Here is a 27,117-nt window from a genome sequence, read left to right as displayed (position 1 = left end):
ACACAAGATGTGACACCTACTGTTGCTGATCACTAGCTGTAATGCATTGACACCACCGGGGTCATCACTGTGCCAGTGATTGGCACATAATGCCTAAAGCTTTGATGTTGAACCTATCAGAGACCGAGCGCCCAAACTACAACCAAAACCCACTTATTTATCGTCAAGTGCCAATATGGAAATTTAAGAAGTAAACTATTGCTCCCTGCTCTTCCACAGGTTTGGATGCCACCAATACAGTTGAAAGAAGAAGGGCAAAAGAAGAAGGAAACATTCAGACTATAATTGTAGCTTCTCTCCAGGTTCTCTCTGTACACATCTGTACACATCCTGGGCCAGCAGGAGGACCTCCAAAGATAATCCAGCTGTGTTAACACCTTCTCAATCTCCCTGCAGTCCCAAACAGCCAAGGATGTGTTACATTAAAATAATGCTGAGAGCAGCATCTCCTAAGACTGCAGTCCTCTCTGGTGAACTCTGTGGAGGGGCGATGGCCTTGGTGCCCACAAAAGACCCTAAAACTCTCTAAGCAAACACATTATAATCCATCTAGTTCTGTGGGGTGACAATGTGGGTAGATTATCAGGGTACATGTTTATATACACTTTCATCTGGCTTCTGACATTGTACTAGTATCTTACACAAAGAAAGAAATTAGACAGATCAGAGATGCATGAGAGTACACAGAGGCTGACAGACTTTTACACTGTTACACTGTGAGCTTTGCTACTCTCACAGATATGTGCTGCCTCCCCCTTCCCCCGGATCACTTATTTGCTTGTAGTTTGCAGCCTCTCTCTCTGCTCACGATGTCCTGGCAGGAAGTGATCAATGAGAGTCTCTGAGCTCCATGCAGGGGGCAGGGCTACAGCTATACAGCAGAGAGAAACAGAAATCTCAGCTCCACAAACTCACACAGACACTAAGTGAGAAGTTGCAGGGTCGTGTCTAGGGGCAATTGAAATTGTGTACACCAGGACTGATATAGGCAGGTTGGAATTATATCTGTGAAATGCTTCCTCGAAACCCCCCCCCCCCCCTGCCAAAAAAAAAGGTACCTTTTGCCTCAAGATACAGAAGCACAAGCCTACAGTGCCATGGTTTAAGATTATACAAAGTTACATGTAGTAAACTAAAAGGTACTGAAAGATTTTCATAAAATGTTACAGGACACATGGTTATAACACATTATGTGGTTTTACTTTAATCATGATCATGTTGACAAGCAGCTGTACAGCTTCTAGATCATGTTTCTTTCATGACCCAGGGTGGTGGCATCATCCAGAAAATGAACTTTGAAGTGATATGTTAAATGGTTGTATGAAGTCAGGGAGGTGGAGAGTTTAACACCAAAGTCAAGCTCCCCCTGCCTCTGAACACCTTTTCTTATGTGATTAACAGCATGTGTCTGACTTCAGGAGATCTGGTCAGTGATGTCCCTGGAATGGGGCATTCTAAGGCAGGAAAAGCTTGACTTCAGTGTTGAAGTCAAGGAGGTGAAGAGATTATTAAACCAATTTAAATCTTACTTCAAAGTTGAATTTCTGGATGATGCCCCCATACCACACCAAGAAACCAAACATGATCTAGAACCTGCTCAGCTGCTTGACAACATACTGCAATGTTTATTGGACCAATTTCTGATGACAGGTTTCCTTTAACCCCTTCCCGACATTTGACATACTATTACTGCATGGCGGGAGGTGCGTTCCCGCAAAATGCAGTAATAGTACGTCATGCTTCTGGCGCCGGCTCCAGAACGGAGCCCGAACCAGAAGCCGACATCCATATATTATAGCCGACATCCGCCTCTAACATGCGCAATCAGAGATTTCTCCGATTGCGGGTGTTAACCCCTGACAGCGTGACCGCGGCATGCTAGGGGCATTTGAGAAGAATCGGACCCCGGGGTGCCTACTGGGGGGGTCCGCTGCTCCGATCGCAGCCCCGGGACTGCCGGTGCCCGGGGCTGCGCGATCCTCTTCTGTGAGCCGGCATGTGCGCAGCATGCTCAGTGTATTACATTACACAGTGTAATACATCTGTATTACACTGTGTAATGTTAAGAAGAGCTTGAACAAGTGAGCAGTGGATCGCTTGTTCAAGCTAACCTGTAAAATCATTTTTTAATAAAAAGAATTAAATAAAGTTAAAGTCCCCTAAACACAAATATTCACTATACACATGCAATAAAGTGAAAAAAACCCCACAAAATCGCCAAAAAAACCCACATATTTGGTATCGCGGCGTCCGTAACAATCCGTACAATAACTCAGAAACATTATTGGACCCGCTCGGTGAACGCCGTAAAAATAAAACCCGTAAAACATGCCAAAAATGTACATTTTTCATAAAATCTTTACACAAAAATGTTCTAAAAAGTGATCAAAAAAAGTTGTGCGCCAAAATGGTGCCACTGAAAAGAACAATTCAACACATAAAAGTTTGCCCTAAACTAGCTGTGTCAACCAAAAAATATTAAAGTTACGTCTCCGAAAAGATGGCGATGCAAAAACAAATGAGATTTCCTCTATATTAGTTTTTATCCAGTAAAATTGTAAAAATAAATGAAAAACTGTATAAATGAGGTATCACCGTAATCGTAGTGACCTATAGAATAAAGATAATATAGTATTTTTAGTGAACGGTGTACGACCCCCAAAAAATACGAAAAGAAAGTAAACCAAAATTGACAATTTTCTTTTTACCCATACATTCAAGAGTTAATAAAATCTCATCAATAAGCTAATGACCCACGAAAATGAAGTATTTGTAAAGTGCATCTCATTTCGCAAAAAATAAGCCCTTATATGTCCAAATTGCCAAAAAAATAAAGATTGTATAGCCAATAAAAAGTGACAATGCATAATCTGCTCTGAATGGCGCAGCTTCCCTTCGATGCCCTGGTGTGTGCCCATACAGCAGGTTACCACAACATATGGGGGATTGTTATTCGCGGGAGGGATTGGGTATCAAATTCTGTGGAGCGTTTTGGTATTTTATCCACTGAGAATTTGTACATTTTTTGAAAAACACATTCATTTAGCCAAAAAAAGTTTACTTTCAAAATTGTATCCGATTTTGTTTTAACCCCTGTAAAACAATTAAAGGGTTAACAAACTTCATAAAAGTTGTTTTACGTACGTTGAGGGGTGTAGTTTCTATAATGGGGTAATTTATGGGGTTTTACTTTTATTTAGGCCTCTCAAAGTGATTTGAAACCTGAGCAGGTCCCTCAATAGCAGGATTTTGTGTTGTTTATGAAAATGTGAAAAATCGCACCTAACGTTCAAAGGCCCATAACATCCTACAAAAATAAGACTATGCATAAAAAACCATGTCCACATAAATTAGACATTTAGTGAATGTTAGTTATTACATTTTTTTTGCGGTTATGACTATGTATGGAAAAAGTAGAACATTTTGAAGTTCGAAAATCAAGAATTTTTCCAAATTTTCACCAAATATCTGATTTTCTCATAAATAAATGCAAAACATACCACCAAAATTTTTCCACTCACATGAAGTACAAAGTGTCACGAGAAAACAATTTTACAGATTTTGAGTCAACCATGAACTCCTTTGAATACCAATGTATTCCAAAGTCCAATGTGAAGCAATCCAACAGATTTACAACAGATTTCCCTTACCCCAATTACACAGAAAGAATTAACATGCTGCAAATTTAAAACCTGTAATCATACAAAACCGGATCATACACCATGGGCTAAAGCAAATTGATATGGATTAGTCAAGAAAATTGCACGATGGCTAAACCACCCTGTGTGTCTCAAACCAAAGGTGGCTTGCCCTCTTTCAGAGTTCCTACACGCCATCTTCTTTTCCTTTACTGGTGCTGCAGGCGCGTTCTCTAATGTTAAGATGTTATTTATATTGGAAAAAATAGCGCTGCAGACCACATTATCTTTTTCTGCTATTAATAATAGAAACATTACAGAAGCTACCAAATTGTACATGTAACCCCATGGTGAACAAAGGGTCCTTATGGACCAGTGGTTTGGTATCCCAAATTGCCAACTGAGATTTCTGAATAGGTGCAAAAGAAACATTCTTACTTTGTTCAGGAATTCTTGGCACCTGTGTGTTGTGGCAAGTGAAGCCAGTGTAGTACACCCCAGCTTCACTGCGCAAGCACCATATATACAGCGTGTACGCAATGAAGCCGAGATATTATCCCAGCTTTATTGAAGCAAGGCAAGAGGAAGTGGCGGCGCTGAGATCTTCAGTTCGTCTAGGCGAGTATAAATGGGTTTTTTTGTTTTTTTGTTTTTTTACATTGAACCCATTGACAGCTGTAATACAGGTCGATTTGGGCCCCTAAACACAAAGACTGACCGACTTAAAAGTATGAAATAATAGATATAGTAAATTGGCTCACCAAAAACAACTGATAACTTGGATATAACTAGGCCTGCCCCACTGGAAACTATATAAAAATGAAAGTTGAATGAAAGAGACAAGCATTGAATCGGTCTGTAATTTGAATATCTGTATGTAAATATATAAACATCAATTGAAGTAATTATTCAGCTATTACTAATAAATCCAGTTTCCAATGCACCTCTCTAGTGACTAGAAGCGATATATGCTTGAATGACATCTACCACCAAGATCAAGGATTGCAAACCAAGCACATTGGCATAATGGTGTATGTGCACCCTGACAGGATCTGTTCTTTTAGCTTCCTACACACTTGTTTAAAAAAAAACAAAAACATTAAATTATGTAAATGAGTCTGATGGGCTCCAAGCTCCAGTAGCACCCTTTTTTTGTAAAAAACAGAGAATATAAAGCTTAGAGAAGAGCAGATCCTGCCTGAAGGGGGCACACACCAGCATGTCAGTAGAATTGGTTTACAACTCTGAATCCTTGATTTTGATGTTAGATGAATGCGATTGGTAAGGACAACACATTATTTCGATTTAAAACTAGATTTGGGGACAGACCTTGGGGTCTATCAGTGACAGTGCTGGGGTGTATTTTCAACTGTTATGTGTACTCCTCTGCATGCCGGCAAGTATTTCAGTCGTTTTTACTACTGATTGTAATTACTCTTTTCAAAAAGAAAGCTAGGGAACAAATTTAAACAATTAAAAAAGATATATATATATATATATATATATTTTTACTTCTGATCTCTTTAAAAGTTATCATGACCTTGATACCAGAGTGGAAAGCACTGTAAACCTTTGTCACTAATGCACTTATGTGTAACGGATTTCTAACCCAGATCAAAGTTACACTGCCTTCATTGCAACATTGTAATTGTATTATTGAAGTGTAAGAGCTCAGGTTAGTGCTATTTTATGCTTGGTTGGTTATTATTGTGATTTTTTTATGGATATTTAAAAATATGAAATAATGCTGGATTGTTTTGTCAACACAACCCTAAAATATATATATATATGACCTGCTCTGAGTTTTGCGGTTTGGGCAGTTGGCTCACACTCTGGGCCATGAAAACCACAGTCATGTTTGTGAGCCCGTAGATATTAATTTATCTGTGTGGTATCTGTTGAACCAAGCGATAACACACAGACAAAAAACAATGTTCATATACACGGGGCTTTAAGCTTTATAGATATTTCTGCAGTTATAAATTGAAAAACGTGTTGAGTCTGTTGCATGGTGGACACAAAAGACACAGATATAGAATGGGGTCCATTGGTTTTTGCAGTGGTACATAGGCAGTCTGGGTTACATAAAAGATATGTTCTTTAGTTTTAACCTTAAGAAGGAATGGGTATATTTTTTTATAATTATAAAATTAAACAATTTTTTTTGTCCCTGTGGCAATTAGATTTTCAAAATTTAGGGTTTACATGGGAACAAGGATGAACAATAAAACTTCATTAGACACCTAAAGCTGATTATTGCAGCCAGGAACTAAAATAAAGCATTATAGCACTACTATTATGTAGTTCAAGCAAATACATTTCAAAGATTTACAGATACCGTTAAAGAGAAGAAGCAGTGTTGTGGAAACAGTACAAAGCTATGAGGACATTCTGTTATAATTACTGAACTTTCTATTTTCTCCCAACAGATACCCTATGCTCTAGCCTGAGACAAAGTGCATTCTCACCAACTATGTTGCTTCAATAAACACATTCAAAGTGTATGATGGAATCATTATGGTAAAGAAAACATCTAAATAAACACACCCATTGGCTGACCAAGTCTAATATTGAAAAATGATTATACAATCTACTACAAAGTTTTGTCCTTAAAAAAAGTTTCTATTCTAAAACAGAGATTAATGCACTAATTATATGCTAGGGCAGTGATGGCTAACCTATGGCACTGGTGCCAGAGGTGGCACTCAGAGCCCTTTCTGTGGGCACTCAGGCCATCACCAGAGATGACTCCAGGTATCTTCCTGCAGTCCCAGACAGCCCAGGACTTGCTGTGCACAGAGCTATTTTAAAGTGACAGCTGTACCTGGGACTATTTTCTGCTTTATTGGTGTCCTCAGGTGCTGGTATCAATGAAAACTGTGACAGAGAAGGGAGTATAAATCACAAATTACATTTCTGTGTTGGCACTTTGCGATAAATAAGCGGGTCTTTTTTGTACTTTGGGCACTCGGTCTCTAAAAGGTTTGCCATCACTGTGCTAGGGAAAAATGTGCTTTATGGGTAAATTATTTTTTTTACAAAAAAGTTTTTGTAAATACAATATGGTAAAACAAGTTCCAATGACACAAAATGTAGTTCCAGTAATCATATTTTTAGAAACACATCAGCAGTCAGACACATGTGCCAATAGGGATCATGAGTATGGTGCCTAGAAATCCCTGTCCCCAATTGTGAGCAAGGAGGACATTTTATCAGAGTTATGGAATGTGGTCCAGTTTAGCCACAAAGTAGCCATAGCGATGATTATCAATCGCGGTTAGTTGCATTTTCATTATGTAAACACTCCACAAACTCCAATCTGGTGGGGGAGTGAACAAGATCTCCAATGCTGGGAAATAATACACCTGGCAGCACTCCAAGTGACAAAAATTACCTTTTTTGCCCATGGTAATTGAGCCTTGAAGTAGGGTTAACAGTGCCAGGAGAAGGTGACACTGTTCCTCCACTCCCCCAGGAAAATAGATCAAAAACCGCTTTCCGGTATTCTTGAAGAATGAGGCCACCAGGTATGAAGGCAAGTACCTCTATCCAAAATACAGTGGCAGCATGTATCCTCCACGGAGGGGCATCCGAGATGCGCTTTTATAAATGTAGAAATATGTCAGCAAAACAGAAATGTATCAGCATTGTTCACGAACAAGAGAATTACAATGAAGCTTCATAAAGACTTAAGACAGAATGTCAAAAAGGTCTCAGGAAAGACTTTCCCAAAGCTTTCCCTGTGTTTGTTTTTGATTTTTATTCTTTGGGCTTTTTTCCTTCCGCTGTTACATTATATCCCTCATTATTTACTTCACTTCCGAGTTCCTCCTTTTGTGGGCGTTCTATTACCTCTTAAATGTTTCCTGTTCCAACACATGTACACGCCACTATGAGTAAAGATTAGTTCAGAAACGCGTCAATGACTTTCTCTTCATCCATTTGCACATGGCTTTTTCTAATGATCATAATTAAAAGTTCGATTTTAATGTTTTTCTACATATATTTTATAGAATTCACAAATCAACGCTGGAGTCCACATTTTTTCCACTATTAGGGAAGGCTTTACTTTGTACACATTACATGAGTTCCGTCACAGAGATTTTAAATCTTAGAGGAAAAAAAAACCTACTGGTAATATGAAGAATAATGCCCATTTCAGATTTAAAAGAAAATCTGGCTAATTTTTAGGCACACAGACGGGTGGAGAGGAAGGAGCAGCCACCAAACGATCTCTGTTGTTGTCGCAATTTGTCATTGGAGCCTTAGACCTAGCCACAATTTACACTACTCATTACTGGAGTTCCCACATGGAGCCATATTGCAGTAGACTAAATAATGACTAAATAATGACTTTAAAAGAAAGTTTACCACAAAAGAAATGTATATGACTGTGGACTTCTTCTGAACCCTATGCATTCCCTGAATTTCCTTAAAAAATAAAAACCAATCATGACTATAGTAAAAACCCAAACTTTTCACACTGGGCTGGCGAAAATCAAGTATGGTCCTAGGAACATGACATTTATTTTAAATCTTGTCCGCAAAGAGATTGTATGTTCTCTCTGTGTTTGTGTGGGTTTCCTCCGGTTTCCTCCCACACTCCAAAACATACTGGTAGGTTGATTAGATTGTGAGCCCCATTGGGGACAGGGACCAATTTGGCAAGCACTGGTTTATCTGTGTGTGCTATATAAATAAATGATTATTACTACATTATAACGTATTACGGTGGAGGCGGCTCAGCTTCCTCTCCTGCACACGGCTGTATGCACGCCTGGGCGAACATATGTTTGTGTGCATGAGGCTTTAGTTTAATGCCCATTGGGGCAGATTTACAAACACTGTCTAAATTTTAGGCTATATGCACACAACTGTGTGCTAACTGGGCTGGGAGCCACAGATCGCGGTTGTAGCCGTGATCTGGCTGCAATTTGTTTCTGTTCAATAGATGTTCAATAGACCTATTAAGGTAGATCCGGTGGTAGGTGCATTAACTAATGCAAGGATAGCCCTTTGTTAGGGCTCATCCTTTAGTCCCCACAATCTTTTAGAAAGTTTAATGGCCTTGGAGTTGAGACTACACGGCGCGGGTTCTCAGCACCCTAGTAGCCTTTTTGATCCTCCTACCAGATATCTTAGTTCATGAAGCAGGAGTTTTGCATCTTTGGAGCAGAGATTGCGCAGCCGCTGGCCTATGTTCTGTGCATGCGCCTACTCCGCTCCCCAGTAGCGTCTTTAAATAATTTGCATATCAAGGCCATTAAACTTCCTAAAAGATTGTGGGGACTAAAGGATTAGCACTAAAAAGGGCTATCCTTACATTCGTTAGATGCACCTACCACCGGATTTACCTTAATAGGTAGATCCGTGGTGGTAGGTTTCCTTTAACCCATATCCTACATTGCACTGACAGAAAACTGATCTAGAAAACAGTGAATAATGAACTGAAATAAAGTATTCAATTTGCATTGGTTGTAGAAATATTGATTTGCACTGAATACTCCATTTCAATAAAAATATAGAATTTTGCCCAACTGATGCACAGCAACAGAGAGCTAACCAATGAATGAGCTTTTTCACTTCTGTTCCCTGTGTAGCCTGCCAAACAATACCCATGTTCAATTTGACCACAACTTACTAAACTTCTTTACCCTTCGGTCTCTACTAATCCCCCAGTCACATTGGGAACTCAAACATTTTGACATCCACAAACTCTGAGTATCTCATAGCTACTGGCATCTACTACTCCACTACTGCCTAAGCCCCATTCACCATCAATAGACAAACCAACAGACAATGTAGTCATCTCAACCGAACGAAAAAAACTGATTCACAGTGGGGATTTGTCACAGAATTTTTCATTTTTCTTTCTTTTTCTTTGTTATTTTAGGTTGCATTATGGTGTTTTTGGCGGCTCTTTGCTATTGATTTTCTTTGCGTTTAATTTATGTCTCTTCACTTGCTATTTTTGCAGTTAGTAGTGAAACTTAACACATGACTTTTTATAAAATTTGCAGTTAAGGATGCAAAAACACTCCAGGCCTTGATATTCGTACTAGGCATGGAACCAAAATCCAGAGCAAATTTCAGCAAGTAAAAGAAATTACACAACATATGCAACATAAAAATTGCAAAAAAACAAGACTCTTAACACAAGCAAATCACCCCTATGAAGGAAAAGAGGCAATAAACAGGAACAAAAGCAAGACAAGATCAAGAGAAGAATGACAATTTCCTGCCATGGTGTTATGATTGCTGAACAACTGAGAAAACTCTCCAAAAAAAAACTGACCTGGCCTTTCCCTAGGTTTGCTCCAACTATACTTAGAATCCATCATACACACACCCTAAAATCCTATTCTTCTCCAACTATACCTCTAGGCCCATTCAGTCTCCTGGTTTTCAATACCACTTCTATGCAGATGACATCCAGATTTTTATCTATGGCCCAGACACCATCTCTCCGCTAGCCAGAGCCCTTGCATTTTTGATGTTCAAAATGGACAAAACAGAACTCATAATCCAACACATCTTATGATGCTATTAACTTTTTCATACTACGGTGTATGGAGCTGTGTAAGATGTCATTTTTTTGTGAGATGAGCTAGCATTTTCAATGCTACCTTTTTTAGGACTGTATGACTTTTTGATTACTTTTTATTACATTTTTTTGTGATGTAAATTGGTATATAAACTGGTTTCTGACATTTGGGCGTTATTTTCCGTTATGTGGTTTACTGCCAGGTTAGATTTTGATAGATCGGGCATTTTGGGATGCGGCGATACCTAACACAGTTGTGATTTTTTTTTTTCCTGTTTATTTAGTTTTATATTAGTTCTAGGGAAAGGGGGGTGATTTCAATTTTCATTTATTTACCGTATATATTCATGTATAAGCCAAGTTTTTCAGCACAAAAAATGTGCTGAAAAACCTCACCTCGGCTTATACACGAGTCAATAAAAAAAATAAACTTACATACTCACCTTCCGGAGTCCCCGATGCTCGTCACGGCCTCCCGATGCTTGTCTTCTTTACACTGTAACAGCCGGCAGAACTGCGTCCATGCGATCTGGCAGGCTATAGGCTACAGGGGGCTGGCAGGCTATAGGCTACAGGGGGCTGGCAGGCTATAGGCTACAGTGGGCTGGCAGGCTATAGGCTACAGGGGGCTGGCAGGCTATAGGCTACAGGGGGCTGGCAGGCTATAGGCTACACGGGGCTGGCAGGCTATAGGCTACACGGGGCTGGCAGGCTATAGGCTACACGGGGCTGGCAGGCTATAGGCTACACGGGGCTGGCAGGCTATAGGCTACACGGGGCAAACTGGCTATATACTACATGAGACTTGCTGGCTATATACTGGGTGGCTGTGACCAATGCATTTTCCACCCTCGGCTTATACTCTAGACAATAAGTTTTCCCAGTTTTTGGTGGTAAAATTAGGGCTCTCGGCTTATATTTAGGTCGACTTAAACTCGAGTATATACGGGTAATTATTTTTTTTACTATTTTTTTAGATCCTCTGTGGTACTTTAACCCTTTATGGCCTGATCGAATCTACCATATACTGCACTACTACCGCAGTGTAGTATATGGCGTTGTTACAATGCATTCATTACAATGTGCCAAAAGCATATCGTAACGAATCTCCTGAAGCTATACAGTCTCAGGTCTTACAAAGACCTGAGGCTGTCATAGGAACCGATCCCAACAAAGATGACGGCGCCCACATGCCAATCACAGGTGGCATTTAAAGGGTTAATATCCGCGATTGGCAACGTATTAGCGGTGCTAATAGAATCGTATGCTGTAATATACCCAGTGAGCCCTCTTCATATATGCTTAACAGATCTGCCCTGTACATGTATGACGCAGAGCGTTAAGCGGTTAAAGGGAACCTGTCACCACCTTTTGACAAAATGTGAGCCATGACAGGTTCCCATAGAGCCGTTATACCACAAGGGCATCATTGTTTCAGCTAAAGAAAAAAAATCATTTCTCTAAAATTGATAAAATGCACTTTGATTCCCTACATGGTATGCAGCGAGTTGAACTGGGTGTGGAGAGTCGTGGCGCTCTTCCTCATCTCCTCATACCTCCCCTACTACGCCATTTGCATCCTCTGCCCACTCACTGTGCATGCACGGCTTCCTGCTTAGCTTTGTTTAGCAGTGGAGCGATACATAACTCCCTACAGAGTTACCTCCGTCTAGACTTAGCAATGCTAAGCAGGAAGCCACGCATGCGCAGTGACCTGGTGAAGGACACGGACCTGCCCTGATGCTCACTGCGTGACAGCCGGCAGAGGCAAATGCACATGCAGCCGGATGACGTGGAAGGGGGGGGGGGGGGCGTGATAATAATGAAGAGATGAGGAAGAGCAGCTCAACTCCCCCGTAGAGGACACGCCAAATTTGACTCTCTAGATTCCCTGCCTGGTGAAGCGATTTTTTTTTTAGCTGAAACAAAAGTGCCCTTTTGGTATAAGGGCTCTCTGGGAACTTGTAATAGCCCAAATTTCATCAGAAGGGGGTGATAGGTTCCCTTTAAGGCATAAGATATACAACAGATCTATATCTACTATCTGTAATATTTAAATGCAAGTGTGAACAATGCCTCACCAAAATGTATCACTGGAATTACATGTGTACGTCCATGCACAGCTGTATACATAGTCTAAAGACGATACATATGAATACTAGAAAGTGTGAATGAAATATATACGAGTCTCTGCATTAACGCCATGCTGTTCATTGTAAGAGCTGCTGTTATACAGGAATGGGAATGGACAAGCAGTGCACTGGAAGATGGGTCTGAGTAAGGTTACTGGAGTCGGCTTTGCAGTGCTTCTCTCTGCAAAGACAGCTATTTCAACAATTTGATAATGTGGAGTTGCTGTTTTTGCAATTTGATATATAGTACCTGCAATTTAAGGTCCTCATAGTGATGAATGAGTAAAGAGCCCCTCTATTAAAAAACAAAACATAATTTTCCATTCAACAGAAATAGTATATTGAGCATATTTCCAGTGAGGACTTTTCTAAGCATCATAGCATGCTGGCGCTGACACCATGCCTTTTTTATATGCCACGTCTCACTGGGAGTGTGGAGGTGGAATTATACAGAATCCAGAAAATTATTTGGCCTATAATAAATTTATAAGAATCAAAACATTCAAAGCTTTTAGAAGACAAGGACTGTCTCCATTTAAAAACAAACAGAAGCAAAAAAAAGGATACCTTTCAATAAGTCTCAAAACTGATTTATAAGAACTGTGCAAAATAAAGCTATTCTGATTGATTTTAACCATTAGTTGACAGCTGCAGTGCAGAAATTTGCAAACGACTCAATGTATTGCTTTGGACTGTATGTGTGGCTTGACAGTTAAAATCAATTGCTACAAAGTGTCAAAAGGTAAGGCCCCTTTCACACTGCTGTTGCTGGGAATATATACGTCTACATAGACGGCTACGATGCCCGGCGGCGGTACGGTGACCACACAAATGTGGAACCATATCAAACCATGCACGGATAAAGGATAGACCATGCTCTATCTTTCCCTCTACGTAATGCCGGGTGTGTGCATCGCTATCGAGAGGGGAGAACAGCACTCACTCCTCCTCTCCAGCCCGCTGCTGTGTGCTCACCTACGAGTTGTTTCACACAGTCCGTGATCAGCCCATGACCATGCAGAGTCACTGCTAAGGACCGGATTCCTTTTATCATATTAATATACATGATGCAAAGAGTCCCTTCTTTCCTGCTTAGCAGTCCATAATCAAGAGTTCTGGGTAATGGGCTGACCCCACTGTTGGGTATAGGATTCCTAGCATCATATTACTACATGATGCAAAGAGTCCCTTCTTACCCACTGTACAGCATCACCAACACTATAATCAGTTATACTATATTGCTGCTGTTTAGCGGGGAAGAAGGGACTCTTCAATATGATGCAATGAATCCACTCCCTGACAATGCGGTCAACCCACTACGCAGAACTCTGCATGGTAATGATCACAGGTTGATCATGGACTGTGTAAAACAGTCCTAACCCTGGTCAGAAATATCTACCATTACGCATCACCAAAAGAAGTGTCACATATGTTTATATCATCAGGAGAATGAGTCTAACATCTGGCGATATGTACACAAGTTGAATTATGGGTATAGTAACACTGAAAGTCTCTTTGTCAGATAAGATGTGAGCACCAAGACCAACCAATTTTCCAGTAGACTGATGTATATACAGTATACACTGCAGAACCTGGACACATTAGACACTCCAAAGGAAGGAAAGACTTAATCATACTAAAATATTACACATTGAATAATATATGCCATTAATTGTAATTTCTAAATAACAAATCATGATTTTTTTTTAACTCGCATGTCAAAAACAAACTACACACCATAAAAAAATATCCCTATAACTTCATCCTTTTCTCATATAAAATTTCACAGATGGCTAGTCTACAGGAGCCGACATGAAACACTTGCTATTATACAACTAAATTGGTGTGTCACTCTGAAATGCAGCATTTCCATGTTTGAGAACGTCAGCCATACCTGACATTGTTACACCAAGTGATCACTGTAAGTGTGCAGACAGTAGAGTCTGACAGCAATGACACAAAGTGCTCTCTTCATTCCTCTGCTGTTTACGTTGCAAAGTAAAAAAAATATAAAACAAATTACAGAAAATAATATCACTAGGCAACCTTTCTCAAAATGACAACAGCACAGAATAAAGGAGTACTATGTTTATAACGTATTATAGAGCCCCACAGCACCTATAATGTCTGCCTGGCACTGCCAATGAGACTAAAGCTTAGTTTACAAACAGCAGTTACATGGCTTCTCTAATGTAAGATCATATGGTCATATGAATAAGTTCACAAGCACACAAAATACGTGTAGTCCTATAAAAGGGTGAATAAATCACTGGATGTTTTAGTCAATAACACCTTCCTAGAAGGTAGAATGTCTTAATTGTCAAGACATGAAACACAAAGATATCAAAAGAAAAAGTACACAATAGACAATGGTGGAATTATTAATTCCAAGACTACGGCAATAAGCTATAGGTTACAAGAGCGCATTTTGTGGGCCATGGGTCAAGGGGTTGACGTTGGGGTGAAGAAGGAAGGCTAAAGCTATCATAAGACCAGAATACAAAAGTTGAAAGTTAGGCAGCAGTAGAAACATACAAGATACACTGACTGCAAAGAACGTACCGGCCAATACAGGTGACTACATGGACACCCCATACATCAGCCTGTAAGACCACCATCTACCCCTCCGCTGTCCATACAAGTTCCCTGGAAAGAGCTCTCAGGGCCCAATATTCAATATGGAAGAGGTCTGTACGTATAACCACATTGACATCACTCTATAGAGCCCCCTGAATGCATGAGACATGACCGGTGCATGGAGCCATATCACCTTGGCCCAGGAGGGTTCCATAGAGCGTCACTGTACCCGTACAAGACTTACCTTCTCTATTAAGCCTCATAACCTCCCTGCTTTTTCCACCGTCTTTTCCAGTCTCTTCTAAATCTACATCTGTGAGAGAAAGAAAAGCAAAGTCAAGACGTGCATGTCAGCGAATATAAACAGCAATGTCTAGGAGGCTGTAGAGCCTGGCCCATCCATGCCTGGCACACTGTATGGGCATATTCATAGATTACACAGGCTGGCATAGGAAGCCCCATGGATAGAGGAGCAGAGACAGCACTAAAGGATGGGCCTCTCTCTAACAGACACACACTAGAGCCACACACTCTCAGTCTACATGTCTTTTGCTGTATGTGGGGATTGTCTCTGTGAGGAGGACTACAGGGAGTAGCGCGGGGGGCATCAGGGACCGGTCTCTCACTTTTATTTTCTATATATCAATCTAGACGCCTCTAGAAAGGCAGACTGTGCGGGCTGACTGATCGGCTACACAGCAATTGGATGGGGCCGTGTTCTTACTGTCGGAGCAGTGTATTTTAGCTGCGTCGATCCAGGTGGACCACGGTTTGCCCAGAAAAGCCTCCGGACTGGGCACTTTGCGATCCAGTGTCGCCATTGCTCTTCCTTCTTGTTGCTTTTCCTTTCCTTCGGAAGCGGAGCGACACGGGATTCGAGGCTTCGTGACGTCATCTTCGGAACGCTCCGACATTGAGCTGACTGAAGGGGAGGGGGGAGCCGAGCGACTGTGTCTCTGATCCTCCATGCTCATGTTTAGCATGTTCTGCCTGCAGTGCCGCCAGTGGCCAGAGAGGGAGCCCAGCGGTGGCGGCTTCTCATTCATGCTATAGAGGTGATCGAGTCAGGAGACGTCTTCATTGCTGGAGATACATAAATTAAATATATCACATGACGAGAATCATAGCTAATAAATGGCTCTAAATGTCAGCAAGTTTACACAAGAAATCTGGCGTGTAGCCAAATCCATCACTGGGATTCCTCCATACCATGACAGGGGCTCAAAGGGTTTTACTGTTACAAATATAAAAGTTACTTTGTAATGTTACCTTTGTTTGTATTCTGTGAAATCAGGGATGGAAATGGTGAACACTATCACTGTAGTCAGGTAATGATCTTGGAGATGCAATGAATTCTACTGATTTTACAGGTAAGATAATAAAATTGCTTCATTGTTTTTAGCTTGAAAAATGATCAGATATAATAATCCACATATTTTTTTTGTAAAAATTGCTGCATTTGAAAATCCTTTTATGCAAATCTATTTCTCAAAATAAGCTATTGTGCACAGTGAATTGGCAGTGCGCTGGCAGTCTTTTCAGCGGCTCACACGTGTCACTATTTCTTTGTATGATCTCATGCCAGTGAGGGGCCCACCAGTGAAATTGATTTTGCGTGGCCCAACTACTGCTACAAAACGCATCATAATGAACCTGTTCCCTCTCCATAACATACTATTACGTCATGGAGACCACGCTCTATGCCATAATGGTACATCATGGACCCATTGATAGTTCACCTCTACACCAGAGCTAACCGCTATCGGGAAACACTGGTTTTCAGCAGTAATCTACTGACAACCCCTGTAACACATCCGATCGCAGGTGTTAATCCTTTAAATTCCGTGGTCAGTTCTAAAAAAATGTAAATTAAAAAAACTAGTAAATTAATGAAAAAGCCCCCAAAGCATTACTTACATATTAAACCAAAAAACGTACTATACAAACGCCACATCTGGGGAATCGCTGTAATGACCCATACAATAAAACAAAACCATTATTAAACCCATTATTAAATTATTTTACCGATCTTGTCCCACATAATATGGAATAAAAAATTATTAAAGAAACATATCGATAAAAAATGGTATTGTTGTAAAGTACATGTCCCTCAAAAAAATAAGCTCTCTACCAACACTATAGACCAAAAATTAAAAGATTTATGCCACTGGCACATTTTTCCCCGCCTTAGGTTTTATTCTACAAAATTAATAAAAAATAAGCAAAATATAGAAATTTGGTATCGCCATAATGGTACTGAACCACAGAATAAATATAACATGTTACTTAGGGTATACAGTGAACAACAACAAAAGTAAAAAAAAAATCAAGCTTATCAAGCTGTAAAGATCTCTTTGATGTTGGAAAAGTTGCCTGGAGGCTTCAATAGATGCGAATTGTCATATAGTTCAACAAATTTAGTAATTGCCCTTTAGTTAAACAAATCTTACACATTCAAGATTAATATTTCCTTGACTCACAAAACCGTACCTTTCTAAATTTCACCTCCATTTTGTCTTAATTACTATGAAGATCTCAAAGGGTTAACAGACTTCCTAAACACTGTTTCTGATAGTTTGTGGGGTGCAGATTTTAAATTGGAGTGATATATAGGGAGGTTTTAATATTTTATATTTAAAATCTTCTTAAAGACAATAATCAACCAATTGAACAATATCAACCAACTTGAAGTACAACATATGAAGAAAAAAAAAAATCTAAATCACTTTGATAAGTTAAAGCATTCTAAAATTATAACCATATTAACCCCTTAAGGACGCAGCCATTTTGCAGGTTAAGGCTCAGCCCGATTTTTTGGATTCTGACCTGCGTCGCTTTATATGGTTATAACTTTTGAACACTGTTACTTATCAAAACGATTCTGAGATTGTTTTTTCCCCACATGTTGTACTTTTTTGAAAAATTTGCCATTTTCGAAATTCAAAATCATTGCGTTTCCAGGCAGATAGATTTACCACCTAAATAAGTTGCTGAATAACATTTCCCATTTGTCTACTTTACATTTTCATAATTTTTGATATGTCTGGATAATTTATTTTGATGTCACGCGGCTTACAAAAAGAATATCGCTTTTCCGGATTTTCAGAATTGACTATTTTGGGGATAAATACAGTTTGGAATGAAATTTTACATATTTAGCATCAAACCCCCCTATATAATCTACCCATTTTCAAATCTGCACCCCTCAAGCTATCAGAAACCGCTTTTACGAAGATTGTTAACCCCTTGAGATCTTCATAGTAATTGAATCAAAATGGAGGTGAAATTTAGAATGGTCAAATTGTTCCCTTATACGTTCATTTAGCCCTAAAATTTACACATTTCCAAAATATAAAAAGAGAAAACCCACCATACAATTTGTTCTGCAATTTCTCCTGAGTACAAAGACCCCCCACATGTGGCCGTTACTTGTTTTATGGGCGCACAGCGAGACGCAGAAGGGAAGGAGCGTCCTGCAGCTGCCAGGATTTTAGTTTCCTCATTGGCCCCTTTTGAAGGCTATAAAATTTTCGCTTTTGCGTTATTGGGGCCATGTGATGCCATTTTTTTTGCGGGATGAGATGCTTTTTCCATTGTTACCATTTTGGGGTTGGTATCACCTATTGTTGAAAATTTAGGAACTTTTTTTGAGGGCAGGAGTAGAAAAGCATCAATTCTGTACTGGATTTTTTACTCTTTTTTTTTTGGTGTTCACCGTATAGACTAATAATCATGTTATCTTTATTCTATGGGTTGATACGATTACGGGGATACCAGACATGAATATATTTTCTTACGTTTTACTAAATTTGTCAAACAAAACCCTAATGTGGGGAAAAATCTATCATTTATGTATTGCCGTCTTCCAAGTGGCATAACATTGTTACTTTTTTGGCTACGGAGCTGGTTGATGGCTTGTTTTTTGCGGGACATGTTGTACTTTGCACCAGTATCATGTCGGAGTACACATGGTTTTTTGATCGCATTTTATAGCATTTTTTGTGGGATTGAATAGCTAAAAATCATAATTTTTGGAAGGTTTATAGCAGTTTTTTTTTACGGCGTTTATCGTGGGGGTTCAATAATGATTTACTTTTATTCTACGGGTTGTTACGGACGCGGTGATACTATATATGTGGGGTTTGTGTTATGATTTAGACTTTTTTTTTAGTTATATGTCTCTTTATATGTTTTGGGGGTTTGGGGCATTTTTAGTGATTTATTACTTTATTTTTTTATTGAATAACATTTTTTTTTTTACTTTTTCACTTTTATACCATGGGACATGAAGAAGCAATCTTCTGATTGCTTCTTCATGATAATATTCTGCAATACTCATGTATTGCAGAGTATTATCAGTGTCAGCCTATGCACTTGCATAGGCTGGCACTGTGCCAGTAAGATGACGTCACAGACGCCATCTTACTGGCAATTCTTGCAGGTAACTCTGGGGTCCAGATCGGACCCCAGAGTTACTATAGCAACGATCGGCGCACCCCAAAAACGGTTCGGGGGGGCCGATCGTGGGGGAAAGACCCCCCAGATACATGTTAGATGCCGCGGTCGCGCTGACCGAGGCATTTAACGGGTTAAGCACCCGCGATCGGAGACAACTCCGATCGCGGGTGTTACACTGGGGTGCCGGCTATCAGTCACAGCCGGCACCCCGTCTTTCCCGATGCCGGTTCGGCTCAGATCTTGAGCCAAACCGGCATCAGCTCAGCGTCCGATATATCGGACGCTGAGCGCTAAGTCACTCAGCTCAGCGTCCGATATATCGGACGCTGGGCGGGAAGAGGTTAAGTTTCACAAATACAGCCAGTGGCAGGTTCCCATAGAGCCCCAATAACTAACAGACACCCTTATTTTAGCTAAAAATGGTTTCCCTTACATTTTAATTAAACTAGGTAGCCTTATATCGAGTACTGTATATAACTTAATTTATGTAAAGGATGTATACGGGGGCTGTTATAAATAAATTAGGGGAACTGATTATAAATAAAATGGAGGGGGGTGTATATAAATTAGCTGGGTGCTGTAGTTCAGGGCGTGGGTTATATATAATTCCGGGTGCTGTACATACAATATTTAATTTGGGGGACTAGGATGTTTTGTGTAGAGAATAGTGGATAATATGTATTTAGGAACACAATCAATTATATGGTAAGTGACTGTGTTTTTTTGAGGAGAGCCGTGGGGAGTTGTGCTGCATGGAGCTGACATTTGACTGTGAATTCAGGAGATATAAACCATGGCCGACCAGCATATAAAATACCTCTTCCTGATGGAGCATATCATCACCTGCAAGGTACTAGATACTAGATGTAACAAACGTCTGTGTTACTGACTGACTACTCGTGTGTAAGGTAGCATCTTTTAGCATGGGGGAGGGCACCTGAGCGAAGTTCGCCCCCTCCTTGTTCAAATCTAACAAAATTGGTGTCAAACTGTACAGAATGTTATTCTCTGGTTCCCAGGATCTCTCTTCTGGCCCGAACCCCTTCCAGTCAACCAAGAAGAACCGCTCAACAACGTCGGTGGACTCAGCCTCAGGAGCAGGACGAGGTACTTGGAGAAGCAGTTCAAGGTGACAGGCTTGACTAATGAGACATGGAAGAATTTCAGGATGCGCATGGTGGGAGGAAGGCGCAACTTGTAGGCCACAGGATTGATGCAAATGAGCACCTTGAAGGGACCCAAGAAATGAGAACCAAGTTGTCCTCATACTTAGAGGACAACCAGACTTTGTCACCTGTAGAGAAGACAGTAGGAGACCTGCGGTTCTTAACCACCTGGAGCTTGGTCCGAGCAGAAGCCTTTAGCAGCGAAAGGCATGTCTGCTCCCAAATGGACTTTAGATCCTGTACCAATTCTTAAACCGCAGGGACGTCCGAGGACACAGGTAGAGGAAGAGGAGGGCGTGGATGCAGTCCATAGTTGATGAAGAAAGGTGCTGATCCGGCAGAGGTAGGGAGTTAACTCTGCCCATGGCAATAGACTTATTCTGGGTACAGGAAGCCACAAAGTCCCGAACATCCTTGACCAGTTCTGGCCACCAGTAGAATTGGGACACGAGGGCGACAGAGCGCTGCACCCTAGGGTGCCCAGCCACACATGAGCAATGTCCCCACGTCAAAATTTTCTTCCATGGAGCCAGTCTACCATAGGTCTTGCCAGGAGGTAGTTGACAAAGATCCACCGGAGCAGCAACAACCAGTTGTTTGGAAGAAATAATGTGCCGAGGAACTGGTTCCTCTCTTATGACATTAGAGGCACGGGAAAGGGCATCATCCTTCATATTCTTCTCAGCAGGACGGAAGTGGATCAGGAGGTTGAAACGTGAAAAGAAGAGTGACCAACGGGCTTGCCTAAGGTTGAGACGTTGGGCTGTCTGGAGATTCAGAAGATTTTTATGGTCTGTATATACGCAGACTGGATGGTGAGCTCCCTCCAGAAGATATCGCCATTCTTCCAGGGCAAGTTTGATGGCCACAAGTTCTCTATCTCTTATGGAGTAATTCCTCTCTGTGGAGGAAAAAACGCAAGTGAGAGTTCATCCTTTAGGTCCTTTCTGGGTGAGCACCGCCCCTGCACCCACAGAGGACACATCAACTTCCAGATGAAAAGGGTTTTCTGTATCAGGCCTAGTGAGAACTGGGGCTGAGGCAAAGGTGGATTTCAATCTTGAGAAGGCTTCTTCAGCCGCAGAAGACCATAGGCGGGGGTTAGCACCCTTCTTGTTGAGCGTCACGATGGAGGATACAAGAGTGCAGAAATGCCGGATAAACTGCCGGTAATAGTTTGCAAAGCCCAGGAACCTCTGTATGGCAGATAGACCCTCCTGACGCGGCCATTGTAGAACAGCAGACAGCTTGGCAGGATCCATCTGGAGACCTCTGTGGGAGATTAAATAACCGAGGAAAGGAAGGCTCCGCCAGTGAAATTGACATTTCTCAAGCTTGGCATAGAGGTGGTTGGCCCAGAAACGTCCAAGAACTTGCCGTACGTGGGACTGCTGGGACTCAAGGTCCGGGAAGAATACCAGAATGTCATCAAGATATCAAGTATACACCAGATCACTGAAGATGTCATAGAGAAATTCTTGAAATACAGCTGGCACATTACACAGTTCGAACAGTATCACCATGTACTCGAAATGTCCATCACGAGTGTTAAAAGCAGTCTTCCACTCGTCACCCTTGCGGATCCGGATGAGGTTGTAGGCTCCATGGAGATCCAGCTTGAAGAAAACCCTTGGAGCCACGCAGGCAGTCTAAGAGTGTTCAATGGCAATGGATAACAGTTCTTAACTGTGACCTTGTTAAGACCGCAACAGTCAATGAAAGCTTGGAGTGACCCATCCTTCTTGGTCACGAAAAAGAAGCCTGCACCAGCCGGAGAGGAGGACTTACGTATTAACTCCCTCTGGAGGTTCTCTTGGATATACTCCGTCATAGTAGTGGTCTCGGTAATGGAGAGATGATACACCCGGCCCCGGGGAGGTGAGGCCCCCAGCAGGAGATCCACAGGGCAATTGTAGGGGCAAAGACTCTTCTTGCTTCTTGGAGAAGTCTCAGAGGCTTCTCAAGGAGGACCACAGGGATGTGATGCCTGGAGACCAGAGCGGCATCGACATACCAAAGTCCGAGAAAGCAGAGACCTGAATCTGACTATGGGTGCCAAAGCTGAGGAGCATGGGAACATTCAGGCGTGGATAAGCTTTGTTCTCACGTAGGGATGCTTCTACAAGGAACCCCAGGTGCTGGCGTTTCCCAGACAAGCCCCAATGAAATGTGGCACAATACAGGCAGAGGTCCTCCTGACGTCGTCTGGAACGTTCCTGGAGAGAGAGTTGGGTTCTGTCCACCTGCATGGGTTCATCTGCACATTTTGGAAAGCCAATGCCAAGTGGGGCAAATGTCAAACCTGGACTTGCGGATGCTCGTGACTTAACTCCTCAGAGCACCCCTTAAACCGGACATCAATCCGAGTGGCAAGAGTGATAAGTCCACTCAGAGTAGACGGAAGGTCACGTGCAGCCAATGCGTCTTTGACTTGACCTGAAAGTCCCTTTTTGAAGGTCACAATCAGAGCTGCATCATAGTATCATAGTATATAAGGCTGGAAAAAGACGCAAGTCCATCAAGTCCAACCTTTAAGAATGAAATAAATGTTTTATCCCCATAACCCGTGATATTTTTTCTCTCTAGAAAGGCATCCAGGCCTCTCTTGAACATGTACATAGAGTCCGCCATAACAACCTCCTGCGGCAGAGAGTTCCATAGTCTCACTGCTCGTACAGTAAAGAATCTTGGTCTATGTTGATGGTAAAATCGCCTCTCCTCTAGGCGTAGAGGATGCCCCCTTGTGTCTTCCACCAGGGGATTTTCCTGGGTAAAGACAGTAGAGAAGGCGACATTCAGTAGATTGGCCCTTTCCTCATCTCCTTCCAACATGACCCCCATGTTATTTCTAAGGGGACCCACACTCTCTGTTTTTAGTTTCTTATCATTTATATACTTGAAAAATAATTTGGGATTATTTTTGCTCTCCCTGGCAATATTTCTCTAACTCTCTATTTTTGCGGCCTTTATTTGCTTTTTACAGGATTTATTTTTCTCTCTATAATCCTGTAATGCCTCATCGCTACTTTCACGTTTTAACACCTTAAACGCCTTATCTTTCCCGCTTATTGCTTTCCTTACAAGACTAGTTAGCCACATAGGCTTTTTCTTGTTCCTTTTATGCTTTTTCCCATAAGGTATGTGTTTCTCACAGGACTTTTTCAGAATATATGAGAAAAAGTCCTATTTTTGTTCCAAGAGAGGCCAGGGTGCGGAACTGAACTGCATGTTCACCAACGGAAGAATCCCCCTGATGCAGGTTCAGCAACGTGGTCTCAGCTGTGGAGGCTCATGCGGGCTCTTCAAATATGGATCAGAATTCTGCCAGGAATACTGCAAGAGTAGCCATGACCGGATCATCTCTGTCCCAGAGAGGAGTAATAGAAGTCTAACGCTGATCAACTGCTGCAGCATGGCAGTAACTTGTCCAAGCTGTTCTCCTTGCAAAGCAATCTGCTGGGACTGCTGGCCCACAACGGTGGTAAGATCAGCCGGGGACAGGCAGATGGTCAAGGCAGGCGGCAATGGTTCAGGATCTGGGACGGAGCAGGTGGTCAGGGCAGGCGGTGGATGAGGGGTCACAACGGGCAATCCAGGTTATCAGAGTTCATTCCTTCCAAAGTACAATGTGTTTGCTAGCACCCTCTGGTGATCACACTAGAGAAGTGTCGCTAGGTTTGTTTTTTTAGCAGTTCATCCTAAACACCTTAACTTATATAAACACCTTTGAAAACTATAGTGGCACAAATGAAAATTTCTGCTGCACAAACCAGCACAAATGTAGCACAAACATTTGACACCACTTGTTTGATTCGATTAATGTGGGGGGGGGGGGCTGGCTGACCTTTTGTACTTTAGTTAATATCTTCAAAACAAAAGATGCACAAACCATAGCAGAATTGATTGGCACCAGTTTTGTTTGATTTGCATAATGTGGGGGGAGCGAACTGGTTGACCTCTGATGACCTCTGGAAACTTTTATTAATTTCTTAAAAACGATAGCGGAACAAACAAAAATTTCTTCCGCACAAACCAGCACAAACGTAGTACAAACGTTGGACACCAATTTTGTTAGATTTGAAAAAGGTGGGGGGCCAACTTCAGTTTCAGTTTTCACCTCGGGCAGCAAAAAGGCTAGAATCGGCCCTGCTAATTACCAATGGTGGATCTTCATATAGGAGGTATACTTGAAGATCGCCCCGCTGCTCAGTCTTCTCCTTTTCCACTTTGCATACACAATGATGTGATAGGGTCACTGCTTGGTGACATCATTGTCTCGTGCTTGCCGTGAGAGCAGGAAAAGGAGAAAACGGAGCCGCAGGGAGAAGAAGCTGGAGGTAAGTACAGCAGGTTTTTTTCTAAGGGTCTAAATGTGGACATTTCCATTAAGGGAGGGGCCCTGCTATGAACATTTCATTTATGGGGGGCCCTGCTGTGGACATTTCAATTATGGGGGGGGCTCTGCTGTGGACATTTCATTTATGGGGGAAGGCTCTACAGTGCACATTGCATTAGAGGGGGCTCTACTGTGGATATTTCCTTAGACAGGGGCTCTGCTGTGGACATTTCATTAAAGGGGAAGGGTCTGCTCAGTGGCATAACTACAGCCGTAGCCAGGACCCAGGGGCTCCAGGGGACTGTGGTGCACGGAAGAAACGTAAAGTATAATTTGTGCTGTGCTCACAGGCCCTGCTGACCCATGCGCAGGCTGCAAGGCATGCACTCGAACCAATTGCCATCCTACGCCCACAGCATCATGCATCATGTATGCACGCCGATTTCTATGTCCTTGCCCCCGGAGCTTACTAGTCCTGCCAGGGCCTGCTGTCCGCCCACTGTTTGAATTGCCTGCCCTGGTCACGACATAATGAGCTGGAGGAGCCGCCACATTGAAGAGGAGAGACAGAGAAGAGACATCTCCACTTCTACTGGTAAGTTTATACCCTATACAGATAGCTGTAGGGTAATTGTATAAGTTTATTATTTTTAAGAGAGGCCGCTGTTGGGACATGCTATTACTGAGGGGAGGCCGCTGCTGGGACATGTTATGAGTGAGGAGAGGTCGCTGCTGGGACATGTTATTAGTGAAGGGAGGTCACTGCTGGACACGTAATTAGTGAAGGGAGGCCAGTGCTGGACTTGTTATTTGTGAGGGGAGGCTGCTGCTGGACTTGTTATTTGTGAGGGGAGGCCGCTGCTGGACATGTTATTAGTGAAGAGAGGCCGCTGCTGGACATGTTATTAGCCAGGGGAGACTGCTGCTGGACATGTTTTTAATGAGGGGAGGCTACTGCTGGAAATGTTATTATTGAGGGGAGGCCACTGCTGGACATCTTATTAGTGAAGGGAGGCCACTGTTGGACGTGATATTAGTGAAGGGAGGCCGCTGCTGGACATGTTATTAGCCAGGGGAGGCTGCTGCTGGACATGTTTTTAATGAGGGGAGGCTGCTGCTGGACATGTTATTAGTGAGGGAAGGCCACTGCTGGACATCTTATTAGTGAAGGGAGGCCACTGCTGGACATGTTATTAGTGAGGGGAGGCCGCTGCTGGACATGTTATTAGTGAGGAGAGGCCGCTGCTGGACATGTTATTAGCCAGGGGAGGCTGCTGCTGGACATGTTTTTAATGAGGGGAGGCTGCTGCTGGACATGTTATTAGTGAGTGGAGGCCACTGCTGGACATGTTATTAGTGAGGGGAGGCCACTGCTGGACATCTTATTAGTGAAGGGAGGCCACTGCTGGACATGTTATTAGTGAAGAGAGGCCGCTGCTGGACATGTTATTAGCCAGGGGAGGCTGCTGCTGGACATGTTTTTAATGAGGGGAGGCTACTGCTGGAAATGTTATTAGTGAGGGGAGGCCACTGCTGGACATCTTATTAGTGAAGGGAGGCCACTGCTGGACATGTTATTAGTGAAGGGAGGCCACTGCTGGACGTGTTATTAGTAAAGGGAGGCCACTGCTGGACATGTTATTAGTGAGGGAAGGCCACTGCTGGTCATGTTATTAGTGAAGGGAGGATGATGCTGGGCATGTTATTAGTAAAGGGAGGCTGCTGCTGCGCATGTTATTAGTGAAGAGAGGCCGCTGCTGGACATGTTATTAGCCAGGGGAGGCTGCTGCTGGACATGTTTTTAATGAGGGGAGGCTGCTGCTGGAAATGTTATTAGTGAGGGGAGGCCACTGCTGGACATCTTATTAGTGAAGGGAGGCCACTGCTGGACGTGTTATTAGTAAAGTTAGGGCGCTGCTGGACATGTTATTAGTGAGGGAAGGCCACTGCTGGTCATGTTATTAGTGAAGGGAGGATGATGCTGGGCATGTTATTAGTGAAGAGAGGCCGCTTCTTGCCATGTTATTAGTGAAGGGAAGCCGCTGCTGGGACATGTTATTAGTGAGGGGAGGTCCCTGCTGGACATGTTAATAGTGAGGGGAGGCCACTGCTGGACATGTTATTAGTGAAGGGAGGCCACTGCTGGACATGTTGATAGTGAGGGGAGGCCACTGCTGGTCATGTTATTAGTGAAGGGAGGATGATGCTGGGCATGTTATTAGTAAAGGGAGGCCGCTGCTGTACCTGTTATTAGTGAGGGGAAGCT

The 27,117-nt window shown here is 42.2% G+C and overlaps 1 protein-coding gene across 3 annotated transcripts in view; it reads right to left on the bottom strand.

The window, feature by feature from the left end:
• ATXN7L1 (ataxin 7 like 1) overlaps positions 1 to 15,930 on the bottom strand; it is a 70,131-nt gene extending 54,201 nt beyond the window's left edge. For 2 of the 3 annotated variants that reach the window (XM_072147181.1, XM_072147183.1), the window contains exons 1-2: positions 15,616 to 15,929; positions 15,136 to 15,204 (exon numbers count right to left, since the gene is read on the bottom strand). In XM_072147181.1, coding sequence (XP_072003282.1) covers positions 15,136 to 15,204; positions 15,616 to 15,874 — 328 coding nt within the window. In that variant the 5' untranslated portion in view covers positions 15,875 to 15,929. Of the gene's footprint in view, positions 1 to 15,135; positions 15,205 to 15,615 lie in introns of all 3 variants that reach the window. The other variant, XM_072147180.1, reaches the window with a different exon arrangement.
• Positions 15,931 to 27,117: the final 11,187 nt, after the last annotated feature.

Source organism: Engystomops pustulosus, chromosome 4 (assembly GCF_040894005.1).
Source record: "Engystomops pustulosus chromosome 4, aEngPut4.maternal, whole genome shotgun sequence".
In the NCBI taxonomy this organism is placed as follows: domain Eukaryota; kingdom Metazoa; phylum Chordata; class Amphibia; order Anura; family Leptodactylidae; genus Engystomops; species Engystomops pustulosus.
The sequence above is the reverse complement of the archived record's forward strand: the minus strand, read 5'-3'. Positions and strand labels throughout refer to the sequence as shown.